This window comes from Empidonax traillii, unplaced genomic scaffold (assembly GCF_003031625.1).
Source record: "Empidonax traillii isolate 1590-97213 ecotype Southwest subspecies unplaced genomic scaffold, ASM303162v1 scaffold1548:size177740, whole genome shotgun sequence".
Lineage (NCBI taxonomy): Eukaryota > Metazoa > Chordata > Aves > Passeriformes > Tyrannidae > Empidonax > Empidonax traillii.
In genome coordinates, this window is record NW_020956741.1 from 84353 (window position 1) to 103770 (window position 19418).

The following is a 19418-nucleotide window of genomic DNA, read 5'->3' on the forward strand; positions in this document are numbered from 1 at the left end:
GTCTGTCTCCTACAGCTTCTTTCCATGACTGTGGGGGGTCTCTCCTTGCTATCACCACCTCCACTAGTTCTGTCATCACTGACCAGAGCAGGTCAAGAGACAAAGTGATGGCAATATCTACCTCAGTTCTTCTAACAAGCTGCAATTCTCCTCCATGTGGCTATTTGAAATACACAAATAAGCTAATAAACATAATAATTGGAGATTTTACAGCTTTCTCATTTCTGATTCATCTAGTGTGACTACAACAAAATTTTCCAGCCCTCTCCCCTGCAATTGAGACAAAACAATAAAGACAAGTGAAGGGAAAAAATAAGTGTAACACCCTTAAATGCCTATGGATTTTTCTGCTCGTGCCAGTAACAGGAGTTAATGTATGCTTCTACTTAAAAACACACGGCTTCATAAAATTATCACCTTAAAAAGCTGTTACCCAAATGTACTGATGATGAGAAAGTTGCTGGTCATAGCATTATTCATACTCATTTAATGGATATTCAACTGATACAGAAAACAAGGAGATGACCTTTAAAGAGGCCACTCCTTTTTTTTTTTTAAATACTACAGTTTGTCCAGAACTAAACTTGCTACACAGAACATACCCATTTATATTCTAAATACATCCTACTCTTCAAAACAATAATGGATGAAAAAAGCTGAGTGAACAGAGGGAAGTTACAAGAATCTGAACTCCACAGATGAGATAAGAATTCATGTACAACAGCACATGCAAAAACATGGGATCCAGAAACTAAAATCATGAGCTCATAATCAGAAGCTAACTTCAAAAGCTCCTAAGAGACGTGAAACCACCTTGAAACCATGAAAAGTACCAAGAAGTACCTTGTTCATAAAAATTACTACTTGTGGATCCTTTTCAACTGCAATGAGGGCAGCCCTGTACCTATATAATATAGATGGTCAGATACTTCATAATGATAAATCTCATCACAGTCAAGAGGAGTGCTGCAAACTACAAGCAAACAGCATTAAATCTGGCTGAAGTTTCATGATCTTTCATGTAGTTATTTCCCTCTTCCTTCCTTCTCAAACCCTGCATGGTGGGAAATTCCCAGTTTAGCACCGTTTCACAGACTGACACTAAAGCTGCACTCCTAGAAGTTCAGTGGCAGTGCGTTTGCACCAGGTTTTGCTTGTAAAATGTAAGGTCTAGTTATCAGTTGAGTGCCCTGCAGCTTCCTGGTCCTGTGCTGGCTCAGTTTTGGTGTCCAATGGGAAAAAAAGCTGCACCAGGCAGAGGAGACCTGAGCAGTTCTTCATTCTCCTCAAAGGAACAGTTTTTAAGTTCGTTTCCTCACTACAGCCACTAGTGGTAGAAAGTTATGATGCAAATGCAGGAAAGGCTACAAACAAGTACAATTAATAAATAGGAAAAAAATGCACAAAATCACCACCTCCCCCCCGCCCCCCAGTAGTTAACATTTTAACAGCAACCATACCGTCACATAAGAATTGATGCAGTTGTCTAATTGTTCTTCATGGCACTTAGCAACAATGTTGGTAAGAACTCTGCCAGATAAAAAAAGAGGAAAAAAAATGAGCTGTTTTGTGTCATAAGGCAGGGAAAGTCCACCTGGTTCATCCCATTGTCCTGTTACTGTAAGCTCGTGTAAAACAGTCCATGAGAGATGTGATTCAAATGATGAACAGCATGAACAGAAACTGTCCACTGGGGAAAAAAAAAAGGAGTCATTCCTTGGGCCCTGCACTTGCCTGGATTGTGCCGTTATATATGCACTGGCTGAATAAAATGCACCCAGTTTTAAGGATAACATACTGTCATCACAATAAAAGAAGATGTTAACCAACTAAAGTTTATACAGACCTTGGATACTGAGGAATAACAAAAAAAATCTCTGTTTGAGATCATCCTGCTTCAGAAGGCACAAGTCTAGGCAAGAAGTCTTTTTCAACTCGACCATAATTTCCTTTTGATTATTGGGATCTCATTTTTTCAGGGTACTTAATATAGAAAGGTCCCTTTTATAATCTAATTTTTATTTTAAAAGGATGGCTAAGAAACAGTTCATGATACTCAAATGTCAAATATTAGTGAACCATATCTCAAATTGAGGGATATGCATAGTGACTAAAACAGATTATTAATATGCCTGAATCTGGTCCACGTATAAATACCCCTTTTGACTAGCTAGGTGATTTGAGTGATTCCTGGCAACTATTATTGGAATCAAAAGCTTTATAATTCTCTTTAAGTCACTGTTTTTAATATATCTAATTTCTTGCTGTTGGTAGGAGAAGTAAAACTTGTAGCAAAACACAAAAGCCATGACAGAATTAACTGTGTCCATGTCAATCCTGAAAGGATTTATTCTGCTTTGAAACCGAAATGAGTCCTGGCAAAGATGTGACAGAGAAATGATGACACGACTGGGCCCCCAGACAAGTAAATAACCATGAGAGTATGAAAGGAACAATGTTTTCTGCCCAGCACATAGGCCAATCTATGCTCTCATTTTGTTGTTGTTGCTTTTAATAAGTTCAACACAAGCTGCTTCAAGCTATTCAGAACAAAACACACTGTGGGTATATATAGGACACGTCAATGAATGGCACACAGAGCAGACATGCATATTGCCATTGACATCAGTCCTACCAGCACAAAACCTGCCACACATGCAAGAAAGAAACACTGAGAATACTTCTTTTTATTTTTGGGTTGTGTTTGGTGGGTTTTTTTGGTGTGTGTGGTTTTTTTGTTTGTTTGGTTGTTTTTTTGTGTGTTTGTTTGGGTTTTTTGTTTGTTTTTAGGCCAGATGGGTGCATAGTCAAAATCTGAAGCATGAAAAAAATTAACATCATTCCATTTTTCCATCTAATCTTTAAAACTATGGTTTAAAAAGCGGCTCCTTCTACAGCACTTTCCTAGTGAGTTAACTGATGGTGAAAACTGTGGTCTGGGACAAAAATCTTCATCCTCTCTAGCCTAAACATCAAGTGATTTGTTGGCCACAAAGGGGGCCCAACAAAGGTCTGATTAAAACAGTGATGAAATAACACACATTTACCAGGAAGGGTTCTTTTAATCTTAGTACCTAGCTCTTATTAAACTGCACTTTGCCCTGAAAAATGCCACCATTCTTTGATAAAGCATGTTGAAACTCTAGGTTTTCAAGGCTAAGATAGGGAATTCTGCTTCTTTGTTCCTTTAAGTTGTCCTAATTATTCTTTCTTCAGGAACTAATTCTGAAGCACAGTCTGTGGAAGAAAATAAAGTATACTGACAGCAGATTAGTCTAACAGGGTTGCAGAGACAGTTGTAATTTTTTCCTGCTAGTGGTGTTGTAGTCCCCATGTTTAGCTACTGGCAGAAGTACAACCAAAACACCACTATGGCCAAAAGTAAATGCAACGCAACTTTCTGCCCTCCTGCAGAGACCAATAATAATCTCTCTAGTATTTTTTTTTCCCCCACTACCCTGATTAACAGCATCAATAAAGACAATTTCATTATGTGAGGGGTGAGAGGCTCAGCAAATCATTCCAGTTGTTTGCCTGCTCACTGGAAAATGCTTCTATTGCTTTTCAGTTATTGCTGATATATTCTAATTAAAAAATGCCCTGGAACAGTGTGACCTGGTTGTTTTGACTCTGCACTGGATGCAGAAATATGCCAAGCTCTTTCTATGCTGAATGCCATGTTCCCAGAACCAAAATGAAGTCTAAATGTCACAGAGCAGCTGTAACTGGACTGACATCTCCATTTGCAACCTTGAGTGAAGAAAGAAAATATCCAGATACCTGGTCACAGCTGTTGTAACTTCATCGTCGCTGTTTTGGACCAAAACCGAGAAGAGTTGATTCAGAACAATAGGAAGAAAATTCATAATGACATGGATCTTCTCAATCCTCAGCAAGTTCTGTAAGGGATATAAGAAAGAAAGTGAGAGACTTTCAGTACAAGCAGTGAAAGCTGACAGCTGCCACGAAGCTTTCCTGTTTTGGCAGGTAAAATGCACTGCATGCACTGCTGTAATAGCAGTAGAAAACAGGTCAAGTAAGTTGAGAACTGGTCCCCCAAGGACTTTGTTTAAATATGATCATCAATGCAGCTGTAGGTATTGCCCAAATTTCAGAATTCTATTATTTTTCTCTACCCTGACTTAAGGGCAGAAAAACAGAAAAGAGAGACACCCAAATCAATTTTCTTATTTCACTAAGGATACACATCTAAGGGCAATAAGTTAATTACTATTTTCAACACATGCATTTCCTCTTTTCATGAAAACTTATCTTTTTTTTTTTTTTAATGCAGAGATCTGATAAACTGATCTTGCTGTGGCTAAAATACTTTTGTTAAAAGCACAGTGATGAAAAGAAGCAATAACACGCTAACCTGACTGGACTGACATTATATTATCTTCTCTATTCAAGAAAGATATTGAGCTTTTAATTAAAAAAAAAAAAAAAACAAAACCCTCCTTTGAATTTCTCCTAGGTTTTTATTTCAGTCATTTCCAATTCATTCCAGAATGACCATGATTTATTGGAATTTATTCTTTATTTACTAAAGCAAAAATCTCTTCCCAAGCAGCTTATATCTGATTAAGGTACACTCAAACTGGAAAATATGAACAGTGAAGGAAAGGGGTGAAGCACCTACATGACGGTAACATCTAAACCCCAAACCACCTATTAAATTTTACAGACTGTTGAAAGGAAATATAAAAAAATATGTATGTATGATGTTTCAGTCACAGTTCAGAGATGGAGCAGTGTCACATCTACCCTTCAGTTTTCTTGCTTATCTGCCTGTTAATGTCCTGTAACCATACTGGAGAGCAAGAACTCTGAATTTCAGCCCTCATGAACAGGCAAAGAGTCATGGCCTTACTTTCATGTACTGCTTTTCTAATTTGCTTGTCGTGCTCCTGCCTTCTCACAGCTTTTGACCCCTACTGAATACAGTCACCTTTTATGCAGCTCTTGCTTCTTTGCTTCATCTTTGAAGAAGGGGTACATTCCTCCTGATTTCAGAATTTGACAGGCAACAAGAACCCCTGATTTACACACTCAAAATACCCTGAGTAGCCCTTTGGACAGTATCCAGATTTTTAGGGGAGGTAAAGATAGAATTTATTCAAGGCAAGAGAGGATTAGCAGGAATACTGCAGCTCTACAGGCTACAACTTCTTTTCCCATTCATTCCTAGAGCAACGTTACATTATCCTTTAACAGGATCTGAGGTTTGGCATGGGCTGGATTATCAGAGCTGGCGGGGCAGATGCAGCCGTGCTCTAAATGAGAACAAATGGGAAGCAACTCCGTGATCAGAAATGCATCTGTCACATCAAATACATCCAACCAGAGCTGTCACAGACCCACTGCCTCCTGGTGAGCCTGTGCCATGTTCGGAACTGTGCAGTGATGGATGAGTTGAGAGAAAGCCCTAAATACAACTGTGTGGTGCACTTGATGCTAATGGGTTACTACTTTACCTTACAAGAGTAGACAAAGTTTGAGGTAGGAGGCTGAGATAGATCCCTTTCCTGGCACTGATGGAAAAAGTTATTCAGGTATGGATCCTGAAATGATAAATATTCACATCAATGTGTATTATAGCAAAGATTCCAACTCAGCACCAGAAACTGATGACAGCAATCACCTGTGATACCCGTGAACAACACACCCAGGTCCCCAGCACCTTAGAAGTGAAGCACTGGGAGTAAATCATCTTATTTAGTCCAACCCATTGCCCAGCACAGCTTGCTATATACAGCTTGTTTCTAGGTGCTTTGACCACTCTTTATTCAGTGTTGTGAGTGATTATGTTTTTCCTCACAATTTAAGGGATTCCAAAGACCAGAATCTTTTTTCTTTCTGTGTTCACAATGTATTTTCTTGCTATTTAAACTGATATTCCACAATTTTTCTGTTGGTACGTCTGAAAACAATTCTTATTTTTCCCTAAAGTGTGTGTTCCGCCATTGGCATCTCATCCTTCTACACTGAAGTAATCTTTAAATGTTATAGAAACAAATTAATGCAAGATTTTAAAGCATCTTTCAGACATTCCTTGCCACTTTTTATTTGTAAGCAGATAACAGAACTAAGAGGGAGGTTGGCTTACCTGAGTGTTTACTGTCGATACAACAAAAGTAGAGACTTTGAAAAGCGGTTTCCCGCTATCTACCCATTTTACATCACAGCCGATCTGCTGTCAAAACAAAACCAAAAAATAACATTTTCCCACCTATTTCCTACTTATTTGAGTTTGCATCAAGTTCTCAGTGCACAGCTTTGCACACGAGTGTGCATGAACTGTACTGGCTCCTGCGCTCCCACAAACACAGAATCACTGCAGTACAAACCCACTTTTTAACACAAGCCCAGCGCTCTCATTCAAGGGACCAGACCACTGCCCCACCCTGTCCTCATGACAATAAGTAAAACAAACACAAGGAGGCAGAAATAATCCAAGCTGGGCAGGGTCAGTGGGAAAATATGATATCACACCACAAAACCGGAGAATGAATCACAATTGCGGATCACATCAGCCGGAGAATCAATGTCATATGGCCTGAGTTTGGGAAGAGAGTTCTTTTTGACCACTCTGGTTCACATTTGGGACAAGTTAGATGTAACACTGCAGAATACACAGTTATAAAATACACTTTTCCCATATGCACCTGTGGATCAGCAATATATGCCACTCAGTCCAGTGCTGCAGACATTAGTTCCTACACTCAAAGATTTGCAAATGAACGTTCTAAAACAGATACCACCCTATTTACTATTTACACTTCCCAGCAAATGCAAATGGAAATCTGATCTCAAGTAAAACATGTGAAAGTAAGTGCTCTGCGCCATCTGAATAACCAGGAAGGATGAATTAATACCTTTCCACTGGTTGGTTCTTGCAGGCTCAAGTAGTTGGGAGGCAGACTGCTTGCCACTGGCACGTTGTGTTCTTGGGAAGCTAACTGGGCATCTTTCAACAAAGGAAGCCAAGCATATCCCACTGTGCACAAGAACAAATAAATATGACTCTTTTGGAAAAAAAAAAAAAAAAGGGCTTCTAAAGTTCAAAGGAAGACAACAATATCCAGCCAAAAATTTTGCAATCCTTATTTGAATGTAAATTATTTATATTTATAATTGAAAGTAATTCTACTACAGGTACCTGGTGTTTCCAGAGCCTCTTTCTTTTTGGCATTAGCTTTTGCATTTATGTCACAGGTGACATGATAAAATGAAAACAGAATGTGGTGTTTCTTATGGAGTTGAGTGGGAAGTTCAATTTTCACCTGAAATGTAAAATGTTACACCTCACTTTAGTTTAAAAATCGATTAAACCAGGCATCAGAGATGGGCTAAATGAATGACATCTCCCTGAAACGCAGATGTCTAAGTACAGCCTGCCCTTACTGGGTAATGTTTGTCCCATGGTAATAAACGTTCTCTTAAGGAAATTGTTTAGGATGATCATCTATCACTTCTACTCTAAAACCAGCTTTTTTCCACTTTGTCTTGTGGATGAATATTTTCATTTATGATGAAAGAGTGTAAGATGAAAGAGGACAGAACTAAAGAGTGATGGACCCTGCTTAGAAGTGACCACCTGCACTCCAGCAGCCTTAAATAGCCATTACCATGCTCATATTTCCAGGATGACCAAACTAAAAACTAAAATGACAACGCTGCTACTCCTCCATCATCATTTCGTGGCAAAGACCAAGTAATAAAGGCTGACAAGAAAATAAACTTTTATTTACCATTTCTGCTCGGTCTTAAACCCTGTATGTATTCCCCATGATTCCCTACCTACTGGAGTTGAGGAATTATTAACCTATGTGAATAAAAATACAAAGTAATCGAAACATGTTACCATAGGAACTAATAAAAATGACCCTTTGCCCTTGTGAGCTATGATGAGGCTTATCCAAACTAAAGTAAGGGTTAGAAACTACTGATAAATGCTCCCAGTGCTGAATCAGCTTATGGGTAAGAATCTAATACCATAAACATACACATGAAATGGGCACTCAGACGTGGGGATCAAGACAACTTTCTTCTTAACATACCACATTCTTTTAAAGGCTGCACTTGCTGTGCTAGGGACATCTAGGACAGGTGCACGTCCCTTCCAGCCAAACTGGCTATTAACGTCTCAATTCAGCTCTTTGTTCACGTTGAAAGTTGTCTGCCCAAACCAAATGGCTCACCAGCATCACATGAAGGACACTTTTGGATGTGTTAAACCCCCGTGACACATCTTGCAAAGGATTTGCAAGGAGTTCAAGATCTTGAAAATGTAATGCTTTAAGTTTCACTCAGTTCCTAAACACGAATCTTACAGCTGATCCTTCACGTGCAGTTGTATGTTACCTGCTGATCTTGGCTCTGCCATTTTATCCAAGTGAAGTTTTACTGAAAAGGTAAGTTTTTCCAAGAAAAATTTGGAAAAAACTGGCTATCTACACTGTGCTGTTTGCCAGTCTTATCACTACACATAAATCAGCAGTGGAAAATCCAGGACAGGCACATAACATTCACAGGCCATCAAACACACTGGTAACTGAAAGGGTAAAATTAAGTTCACCTGCAGGAAGTCTGGGGAATCAATACTTGGTGCTGGTGGAACATAAAGGTGCATGTGTGACTAACATTTGGCAAAGGCAACATATGAACTCTGTTCTATAGCTCTACCCTCAAAAGCACCAGCTAAAGGACTTGTTGCAGCCACTACACATCACTGAACATTCTGTTCAGACCACTGGATCAACAAAAGTGCCCCAATGCAGATCCTATATCTCAGAGAGGGATTTGTTCTGACACTTGGCTCCACATTTCATCATAATGTTTACTGTTTCCATTAAATTCAGAGATGCAGCTGGACCCTTAATGCAATCCAGACGTGCATTTTAGAGAGCTGGACTGTTCCTAATTAATTCTACAGCATCTTAACTGTACTCAGAACATCTTACAAAAGGAATGATTCACTGAGTTGATTCAAGAAAAGAAAACAAAACGTGAGACTGCATGTCAATCCACATAACACAGGCCCATCCACATACACAAGCAGTTGTAACAGAAGCATTCCTTACAGATATTTTCCTGTCTCATTGGCAAACATGAGGACTGGCAGACACTTAATGAAAGGAAAAGCACTGACCTCATCATAGAAATCAGGATTCTGGGAATGATGTAGCACAGCAGTATAGGATGATGTTGTAAATAATGGTCCACCTGGCTTCCCATAAATGCACTGATAAAAGGAACATGCTTTAATTACATTGTGAAGGTACTGGTCCATCTAATATGCATGTACATCGAAAACAATGTCATGAAAGATTGATCATTACTTTGATCAAATATTAAAAGGAATGTTTTAAGTGATCAAACCTGGACTTTTTATACACACTTCCAGTAAAAGTCCATTGATTCTGTGAAAATTACCCTACGCTCAATTAAGCAACGCAGACTCATTAGACTTCTTCTTTGCTGTTATCAGAGTTTTCTGCAAAAACCTTTACAAAAGCTATTTCATGTTTATGCAGTTCAATACACAATATGGCTGAAAAGCCTTTATGACTTTTCAGTGTTACAAAAGCTATCCCAGTCAACAACCTCCTTTCTGGTAGAGTCTGTCTGGGGGTTCCTGATTACTGAGTCATGGCAATTTTATTTATTGGTGGAGGGGGAAACTAGACCACAACTGTACTAAGCAATAGCCCTTGGGCAATAGCAAAAGTTTAGAATTAAGTCTTAGGTCCTTCTGATTTTGTGCTTGACTCTTTTCAGTCAAGCGTCCTGAGCTCAGTGAGAAATGTTTGATAAATGCTAAACTCTAGAATAAGCAAGCTGCACTGTAAAAAGAAGCTCAGTTTTTAAATATCATCTTCTTTGCCCTCCCCCAGTCAGAAAGCTGGCACTGCAAGTGGCACTGTAAGCTGGAATCCCCATGTCAAGCTCTGATCTAACAGAACCACAGCACAGATGTAGAAGGATGCATGACATTCACTCTTTAATTGTTTCAGTCAGTATAGTCCCTGTTCCTGGGTTTTATAAGTAATGTCCTCAGAAACAGCATTCTCTGACCATATTCTTGTTGTAGCTCACCTTCAGTGGTTTTGCTCCTTCTTCATCAGAACTTTTAAATTCAATGCACACTGTTATATTTCTTGCCTGGAAAGACAGGAATGCATTAAAGCTTAGATCAGAAATGGGATACCCATAAAAGCTCAGGCAAACCATGGGGGTGAAATTAGGTCTTCTCAAAATCTAGGATAAACATGCAGATGGTGATCAATATTTATAATGCCTTTAAGTCACGGTGCTGTCGTTAGAAATAATATTCCCAGAATTGGCAAAATGCAAGCCAGACCTCAAAATGACTGTGTAGAAGCAGATTACTAATTGAGCAGCACCGTGTCTTGTCCTTAGTTAGTTTTCAACCACCAGGAAAATATAAGAGGTATTCATGTTTCACTTAGGAACTACAAATATTAGCCTGATTAATTGTATGTGCACACATTATTTCATTAAAATAAAGCCCTTCTGAAAATTGTGAAAAACATATTACCACATGATCTCCCTTTGAATTACTGATACCATTTAAAATTAACCCAGATTCAATTAATTAAAATTGTACTGTGTTTTACGATTGCAGAAACCGAAAAAGATGAAAAGCCAAGTGAGTGAAATCACTATTTTCTCTTCTTTTATAAGTACTCCTTCATTCTAGCAAAAGGTCATGCAGTACCCTACTACCCACTGTTGGCCTGAATTAGTCACATACTGTACCTTGTTGAAGTGTTTTTGGCTGTCATACTTGAGGTGTTTTGGATAGATGTATATTTGGTTCTTGTACACTCTGTAAGGTCGAGAATATTTTGTTGATTCCTGCACAAACTCCTCAACTTCCACTGTAGGCTGATGCTCCTTTATATTATGAAATGGTTTGATTGGAATAAAGGACGAAGTCACACAGTCTTCAAAGGAACAGAAAAGAGAACCATCACATACTATGTTTTTTTTTTTAGAGTCTTGCTCCTAAGAATAAGTCAGACTGATATGGAACATGCAAAATCCTGCCTTAACTTGCAAGGAATGAGTAATGATGAGATGCAACAGGTCAAATCACACCTTAAACTTATATGTTACCTCAGAGCAATTGCAATATATCATTCTTAAATGGTTTATCTCACTTGAGTTAAGCAGTACAGCATTGGAAACCTCTTTTGACACGCACAGCATATGATGACATTTAATGGCATTACAGCCCCATTGGTATATAAACAGTTTCAACAGAATACACTGAAGTGATGCTGCTTCTAATCAATTTTACAGCTCAAGATCTCATTTAAGTTTTTTTCTATTATCTAATAACATAGTAAATAAAATGAAGAAACAAGTAGTGCAGAAGTAGATTAAATATATGATGCAAAGGGGATAACTGAAATCAGATCAAGAAACAGAAGATGAAAATAAGCACCCTTGTCATTCAGACTGGGAGAAACTGAAAACAGACAAGAGAACAAACACTCTCTCTGCCTCTGCCATTAAATCAGTGAGACATTTAACTTCAGGGAGAACTCAAGGGCTGTTTGAGTGAAAGCAGCTGAGAGGGGTCACCAACTCAGGGATGCCCTGAGCTATTGTTGGGAAAAGCCATTCGACAGTCCTGCCTACAAATTCCTTCCTCAAACCCTATTTTACTTCCTCCTGTCAAATTTTACTTCCTCCTGTCAAATTTTACTTCCTTCTAAACTAGCACAGGAGGAAATTGCCCCTTTCAGGAGAATGCAGGCACTCTGCAGCCCAAGCAGGCTGGGGAGAAGCGGCTCTATGTCATCTAGGGCTGTGTGGATCCTCGTTCCTCTCTTTCACAGACACAGAAAACTGGGAATACCTGGCCAGGTACAAAATAAAACAAAGAATGGTGTACTTAAATGAAAACAAATCAAGAACACTCCTCTGCATACATTTTTCTACTCAATAGGCACTTCTAGCAGACCTGTCTTGAGGCAGCAATTATAGATGGAAAGCCTATGACAATGCCCTGTTTAATCACAATAATTAATGTGAAAGTAGAATCATACTTGGATGTTCCAAAGGAACACAATCAACTGCAATCTCCAAACAGCCAGGTATAGTCTGTATTTTGCTAATCTTCTCTGCTCTGCAATGACAGAAATGAAAACATTTTAGAAAATTAGAACAACGGACATGAGACCCATCACAGGAATTAATCTAAAATGAAAAACAGACCCTGTTTTAAGATATAAAAACATATTAAACACATTTTACATACATCTGTTGGCTATTAAATTAAAATAAAATGTAACAGTAGAAAGGAAATATGTTTTATGAGGTTTTTTCTGCTTGTTCTCTTTCCTACCTTCCCTTTGCAAGCAATATTACTTTGTAGAAGAGGAAGAAACTGGTGAACCAAACCTTACAGAATTAATCCACCTACTTTTTCTTTCTAAAATCTGAAACAAATGTTCCCCAAAAGTAATTCAATGAGCACTGGGATGAGAGGAGTCCACAGCAACATGGTTTCTGCAAGACCCATGCTGAAAAGGGACCAAGACGTATTCCTTGTGCCCAAGCCATTTGAGAAGTGCCACAACCACGATGCTAAATCCCTCTTATTAGGAGATGCTTCAGAGAGACAAACACAGCAGTGGTGACTGCTAAGGGCAGTGAGAATTGCAGTGAAGTCTCCTGACAAGTAACAGTAAGATGGCATGGCAGGTTGTGGGCTTTATTCATTCCCTGTAGCTGATGCTCAAGCTTTCTGTGATCCTTTTTCATACAAATGGAAGTTATTTAGATTAGTTCATTTTTAGGCACATTTAGAGCAGAAGGGACGAGAAGAAATTCATGGTTGAGTTCTCATGTCACTTATCCAGTATAAGCACAGGCTCTGCTCTAGGATTAACCTGATTTATACCTGTGTGCAAGACTATCCAGCCAAACTGCTGTTCACTGATTTACACACTGTCAGACATTTGGAGACGCTTTTCCTTTCAATGTCCACTCTTCAGTTTGTCATGGAGACTCAAAAAAACAAAAGCAAGGAGTGGGGAAACCTATAAAGAATGTTTTTAATTTCTCTCTCTCTCCTTTTTATTAGTTTCTTCATTTTTTTCTTCTTTCCCTGAGATACTCCCTTGTTGGTTACTTCACCTGCATATCCCCTGATAGAAGCTAATTTAAGGAAACACTATCTTTAGGTTATAATAACATCTATTAATGTGCCAAATGACGTTCCAGTTTTCCTGGAAAGTCCAACCTAAAGCACTCTTTGGCAGGTAATAGCTTAATGTGAAAAACACTAATTTAAAATAATTTAATATGGCCAACTCGGCACTCTGTGTCAAATGAAGGAAAAAAAAAACAGTAAAGATTATTCTGCACTGTTTTATAAAGTTTTTATTCTTTTTCAAAGCAAATTAAACATTTTTCCTTACCTTCGGTATTCTGCTATTAGTTTCATCAGATCTTCCATGGAAATCTTATTACTTTCTTGCCTGAATAAAGGTGAGAATCGGGAGTCTCTGTCAACATTTCCCTGATTATCTTTAAACACTGGTCTATAAAGAAAGAAAAACGAAATATTTATAAGCACTCACCCATATGCTTGAACACTTGAAACCGTCACGAAAGCTTTTAACAAGGCTATGACATGAATTGTTACACAAATTCAAGGGCTCCCTGCAGATCTTCACACAAGAAAGCCCTGCTGAGAGCTGTATATTTGCAGGAGTTTACTTCCATGTGCAGTCCCAGCCCTGCAAAGACTTGAGATCTGGTTTGATGTCACTCTTGCAGACAGTCCCAGTGCAGTGGCACTGCTCACAGCCAAGAGCCGCTGGCGTTTAGTGCTGGCACAGATCACCACCCAGCTCCACATCCACCACTTTTCCCCCCTCTTCTGTAGCTTGGTCTCACTTGGGAAAGCTGGAAGCACACAGCTGCTCACTGGAGGCAGCTCTCTGCTCCCACCCACCCCTCCATGGTGCAAGGCTCCCTTCTCCAGCCCAGAGAGAGGTGCAAGGCTCCCTTCTCCAGCCCCTGCTGAGAGCCACGACCCTGCACCTGATGGCACCTCACCATGTTGCTCACCCACCAAGGACACGACTCCTCACTTCAGCAGAGACTGACTCCTCATTTAGAGGAAGCATTTTGAAGAATTCATTACCTCAATAGGTAGCTTTGTCCAAGAAGTTATTATCCAAGGAAAATCATTACAAGTTTAAATAAGAGAAATCATAGCAAGCTGTCAAATCCCAACCACTATATCTTACACATAAAGAAATTCTTTTGCAGAACCACATTAGAGACCTCAAGGAATGTTCCTATGCATTAATTCTGTCCTGTGCCCTCCAGGAGCAAGAAACCAACTCACTGCAGCTTAGCTTTTCTTCACAAAACAGGTTTGTGGAGCACCAACTAAATTTTTGGTGAACCAGCTACAAAGTGCCAAACAAAGTGTTAAAAATCTATAACTGAGAACAATAAATATCAGCTGTTGTGTGCACAGGAAAACATGTCCAGATATTTCCATTCCTCCTCATTGACACTTTCAGGATTTAATTAAGACATTCCAGTGCCCTTTGTATATCCTCAAGTATCACACATGCTGGTTGGACCGGATAATGTAACAGCTATCCAAATTAACGAACCTTGGATTCAACTGTAGTATGAAAAAACATTGCTTAACAAAAGTAAAATGTTCTTGACACTAAGTGCTGTTCTGTGAATCATTTGGCCAATCTTGCTTCCTTAATTTACTTCTCTGTTCCACTGCCAGTGAGAAGAAGAATTGATGCCAGGACAAATTGTTGCCAGACGCAAAATAACAGAGCAAACCTTTGGAAGAGGATCCCAAGTATAAATATAAATGCACCGTATCTTAACTTAATTGAGAGAAGCACCCATATTTCATTTCTTTGCAACTGTAGAGAATAATCAACTCTCTTTTATCAGATTTTTGCCTCCAGCTATTAGAGGGAATAAGGTCCACACCAACACACCATGTCAAATATTTTAAGTTTTTAATGAGAAACCAAACCTCACTTCTGGCAGCCAACACTTACTTTACAAATCCTATCAAAATGATGTCCAAAAAAAAAAAAAAGAAAGAAAAAAGATAAGCTTTAATAATTATTACAGTATTGGTGACACTATGATATTTCTTGGACTCAGCACAGCTTCCTCCTCCAGACTAACAGAGAGGACTGAAACATTCGGTGAGTGATTTCCGCTGTGCCACTGGGCTCTGCAGTGTGATGCTGAGCAAACCCAGGCTCTGCTGGAGCTTATTAACTAATTCCAGGGCAGGCTCTGGCACCAAGCAAACCACTGCTCAGCACAGCAGGGTGTAGGGGTGCTCACCAAGGAAGGGTTGAGGGTGTAAGTGTGAAGTGAAACAGAAGCTGGAAGTAGCTCACTCTGGATCAGTGGTACCGAGCACTGCCTTTCAGGAGGCTCAAGGACACAGCTCCATGATCTTCAAGGTCTCTTCCAACCCAAACCATCGCACAGTCGTCCACTCCTTCCCTCTGGCCACACTGGTTTGAAGTCAGAAGGGTTTTACAGAGTCATTCTGTCTACAACCACTGCTCTGCATCATCAGTGCTCCCCGGATATCATATCCTCTAGAACTGCTCCTCATCAGTTCAGCACCATATTCTAGCCTAAATAACGCACCCAAGACAAAATTAAGGCCATGAAACCACTACAAAACAGGGAAGTATTTCCATCTCTCCAACTTGCTTACAATACTCCATTTATGTAAAGTTCTTACTACTGTACAAGCAACTTAGATGTCCATTGAAAACAACATAATCCTCCTTAAAAAGCTGTATTTTATGCCCTCAGAGAAGAGTTAGATGACCTTCTGCTGGTCAAACTGTACTGATGTCTCCATTCCCCCAGGTTCATTAAAGTTGAAGAATTGCCAGAGCAGCAAGGACTGAATGTGTTACATCTGCAGCTAAATAACCACAATCCCATGTTTTGCTAGATCCTTGCAAGGGGAGCAAGAGTGCTCCTTGTCACAGTGAACATAATGAAGGCATTTGAGAATGGCAACTGTCCCATAAAAAAAAAGGAAACACATTAAAAACTGCTACAGTGCAGGAGTCCAGTAATTGTCTAACACAGTAATGATGCCTCACTGTCAGGTAATTATTTACTAGAGATATTTTAATAAGAAAAATTTCACACAACTGAAATCCTGGAGAGATTCTAAAGGTGGTAATACAGAGCAAAACAAATTAATAGATTACATTAAAGAAACTGAAACATCATCTCAGTACTTAAAATGTTTATATGATTCTACTCTTCTGACATTGTTAGCTGATAGTCCACAATCCTAAAAATTCTTTGAGCACAGAAAACCTACACATTGCGCATAATTTAACACCAAAAAAAAAAAGTACTTTTGAAGCCGTGGCTTATGGTTTGCAGAAGAATTGCTGACATGCAGGGTTAGACATCCAGTGTGAGATCTGCAGCTACTGGAAACAATGGAGCCTCACTGCCTTCAACTACATCCACCTACACCAGCTCAGAACCAAACCAGCAGCTGCACAACCTACTGAAGAAGGATTCAAATATTAGGCTCTAAAACACGATACTTATGATGGTGGAGAAGGTTTGAAGGAATAAAAGTGTAAAAAGTAATCTCAGTGAATGAAGCTTCCCCCCCCTACATCTACAGTATGTATCTCAGGCACATATTTGCAAACTTTGGCAGTTGTGGCAGGAATATGAGGATCTGACACACTGTAATTCTAAGACATACTGTAATTATACCTGCAAGAGAACACAGACACCAGATCCCACCAGCTCCAGCAAGAAATCAGGGAAGAACCCTGAGTCATGCTTCTGAGCAATGCTAACAAACTGGTGCCACATGAGCTAATTAGGAGTTTCAGCCACATGCACAATACTCAACTGTCAAGATTTTGGCTTGCTTGAATGTATACGTAAAAATCACTCTGGGGCCATCTGTGATGCGTTAGAGGAGGGAAAATTTCCACACAAAACCAGGAGTGTGGTTTTTGCCAGAACGAACTAACTGGAAAACACATTTCCAAACCAGAGTTTTGCAATTTATCACAGCCAAACCGTTTTTCCCCCTGTAGTGTGATAGCCTCATGTGGAAACTTCTATTTTCAAGCTGCGAAAATAGAAATAGATTTTACAGAGCCAAATTGTACTTTTCTTTTACCCAAGTCAGATCTGAGCAATGTTAATACACAAGCAGACGTAAATGAGGGCGGAATTTGAATTTTCTCAGTGCATCCTAGTTTGACAGGCATTTATGGTGCTATCCACCTCATAGGGATAGCAACAGAACTTCACTCCTGTCTGTTAAATCTTCCCTTAGGCAGAACAAATGCAGACCTGCAGCTACAGTTCTACAGGCAACTAGGGATTGACACTCGGATAATCTCTAAAAGGAAAATGCTCTTCTTTCAAAATGAGAAGAAAACCTTTCTGTATTTTATTCTGGGCGAGATTTGCTGAAGGTGGGAAAGAATGTTCTAGCCTTCTCCACGTGCATGAGTGCCTAGCCAGACCTTGAACTAGTTAAAATCATCACTGTACCTAAAGATAGCTACAGCAAGGACTGAGCTGCAGGACGTATCACTGATGGTATCACCACAGACCACAGGACAGAGTCAATAAGAAGTCTCAAGTCAGTCTGGTGCCAGGCCTGCACCTCCTGCCATTGTACAGTCCATTACAAGGTAAGAGTGGCTCTGCCAACCCATCAATATGATTTTGATGAATGGTCCTTTGGCTACACAGAAGTAGTAAATATTTATGAGTATCCTTGAGTTTGCGACGACAGATCAGAACACATTACGTGCCTTTCTCTCGAGCAAGCATGCACTTACCTCTCCTATCTCACTGGATATTGACACAAAACTATGTCAATAAAAAATAAATGAACTCCTCAAATGGCCATACCTCACAGCATGTTTTCCTCTTTGCCATCTAAGCACCATGTTCTAAAATCATAAACTTTCCCCCATACGCATCATGGACATCTGTGCAATCCTGGTGCTCCATACTCCACACCAGAGGCACACAGAGCTCTCTCTCACAGTCATGGGCGATGCCACAACGTGACTTTTTCACCTAGCACTTGCTCCTTCTTTCTCCCTGCAACTTGAGGTAACTCTCCAGCTGGCCAGCTATGGTGAGAACAGAAGCCACAGAGGAGAAGGAACGTTTTCACCTGGCAATTGATAGTTTTCCTTTCTATAGAGAATTTGAAATTTTCTACTCCCTTCTCTATGCATGGCAGAAAGAAGGAAGAGCTGTCACAGGGACACAGAGCAGTGTCTCAGTCAGGGAGCTTTCTCATCCCAGGGTAGCAGTAAACTGAAGAAATTACAGAATACTGGGAAGGAAAAAAGGGAAAGGACAGCAAAAGGAATGACATGGAAATTTGAAGGGAGAACAAACAGAAAAAAAGGCATATTTGGTAAAAGGTGATCAAAAGGCACAGGGGTGCCTCAATCTGGAGGTGACACCAGCAAGAAATTATACAGGATGAGAGAGTGGAAGAACAAAAACCTATTACCGTCAGTACACTGACTCGCAATAAAACCCAACTGACCCGCCAAACAAGAAAACACAAGTTCTCCATCACCTACTAACCATGAAAAATGCGAGGCTACCTGAACTATAATCCCTCAATATCACCCCCAAGGCACTTCAAATCCATGGTTAGATTTTTCTTAAAACTTGACATGCATCATGACCAGAACAGAGCTTCACACCAATGCACCTACTTTCTGAGTGGCCACTGCAACTATATTTCAGACCATAATAATCTTTGCAGGAAATTCTTGTGAGAATTGTGACTTTGAAATCTCTTTGGTAGTTTTTAGCACTCAATGAATGTGGAACTCACGATAAATTGGTATTCTGTCAGCTACCTTTGCTACTCCCTGGCAACTTCACTACATACCCGAAGAAAAGATTCCTCCACAGTAACATTTAATGAGAAAGTAACTGACGTTTAGCTGTGAGAAAAATAGGGCAATGAAATAATAAAGCTGCAGGATCTTCTGGGGGTCCTGGACTAGACAGAAAGCTTTGCTTAGCTTCAGGCAGAAAAAGTGGAAAAGAACAAAAGGATAGAAGTAGTCATGGGGCAGAATAAGCTGTAAGATGCTTATAAAATTAAGAAAAGAGCAAATACATACCTCACTGACCAAGCAAATGGCATACGGTATTTCCCCAGCTTGCTGCAGAACTGCTTATTGGATTTCAACACCTTCTGTGCACACTACAAAAAAAGGAAATGTGAATTATTTCATCAGTATCACTCTAACATCTGAAATGCTGCACAGAGTACATGCTGGTACTCCTCTGCTGAAGAGGCTAGAGTGCCCCTAAAA

At 39.6% G+C, this 19418-nt stretch overlaps 1 protein-coding gene across 10 annotated transcripts in view; it reads right to left on the reverse strand.

Moving 5' to 3' along the window:
* DOCK10 (dedicator of cytokinesis 10) overlaps positions 1 to 19418 on the reverse strand; it is a 118273-nt gene that overhangs the window by 37028 nt on the left and 61827 nt on the right. For all 10 annotated transcript variants that reach the window (XM_027907808.1, XM_027907811.1, XM_027907810.1 and 7 more), the window contains exons 14-25: positions 19224 to 19306; positions 13461 to 13583; positions 12084 to 12163; positions 10786 to 10973; positions 10102 to 10167; positions 9155 to 9247; positions 7163 to 7286; positions 6879 to 7000; positions 6110 to 6196; positions 5478 to 5564; positions 3781 to 3899; positions 1461 to 1530 (exon numbers count right to left, since the gene is read on the reverse strand). In XM_027907808.1, the coding sequence (XP_027763609.1) occupies positions 1461 to 1530; positions 3781 to 3899; positions 5478 to 5564; positions 6110 to 6196; positions 6879 to 7000; positions 7163 to 7286; positions 9155 to 9247; positions 10102 to 10167; positions 10786 to 10973; positions 12084 to 12163; positions 13461 to 13583; positions 19224 to 19306 (1242 nt within the window). The remainder of the gene's footprint in view (positions 1 to 1460; positions 1531 to 3780; positions 3900 to 5477; positions 5565 to 6109; positions 6197 to 6878; positions 7001 to 7162; positions 7287 to 9154; positions 9248 to 10101; positions 10168 to 10785; positions 10974 to 12083; positions 12164 to 13460; positions 13584 to 19223; positions 19307 to 19418) is intronic.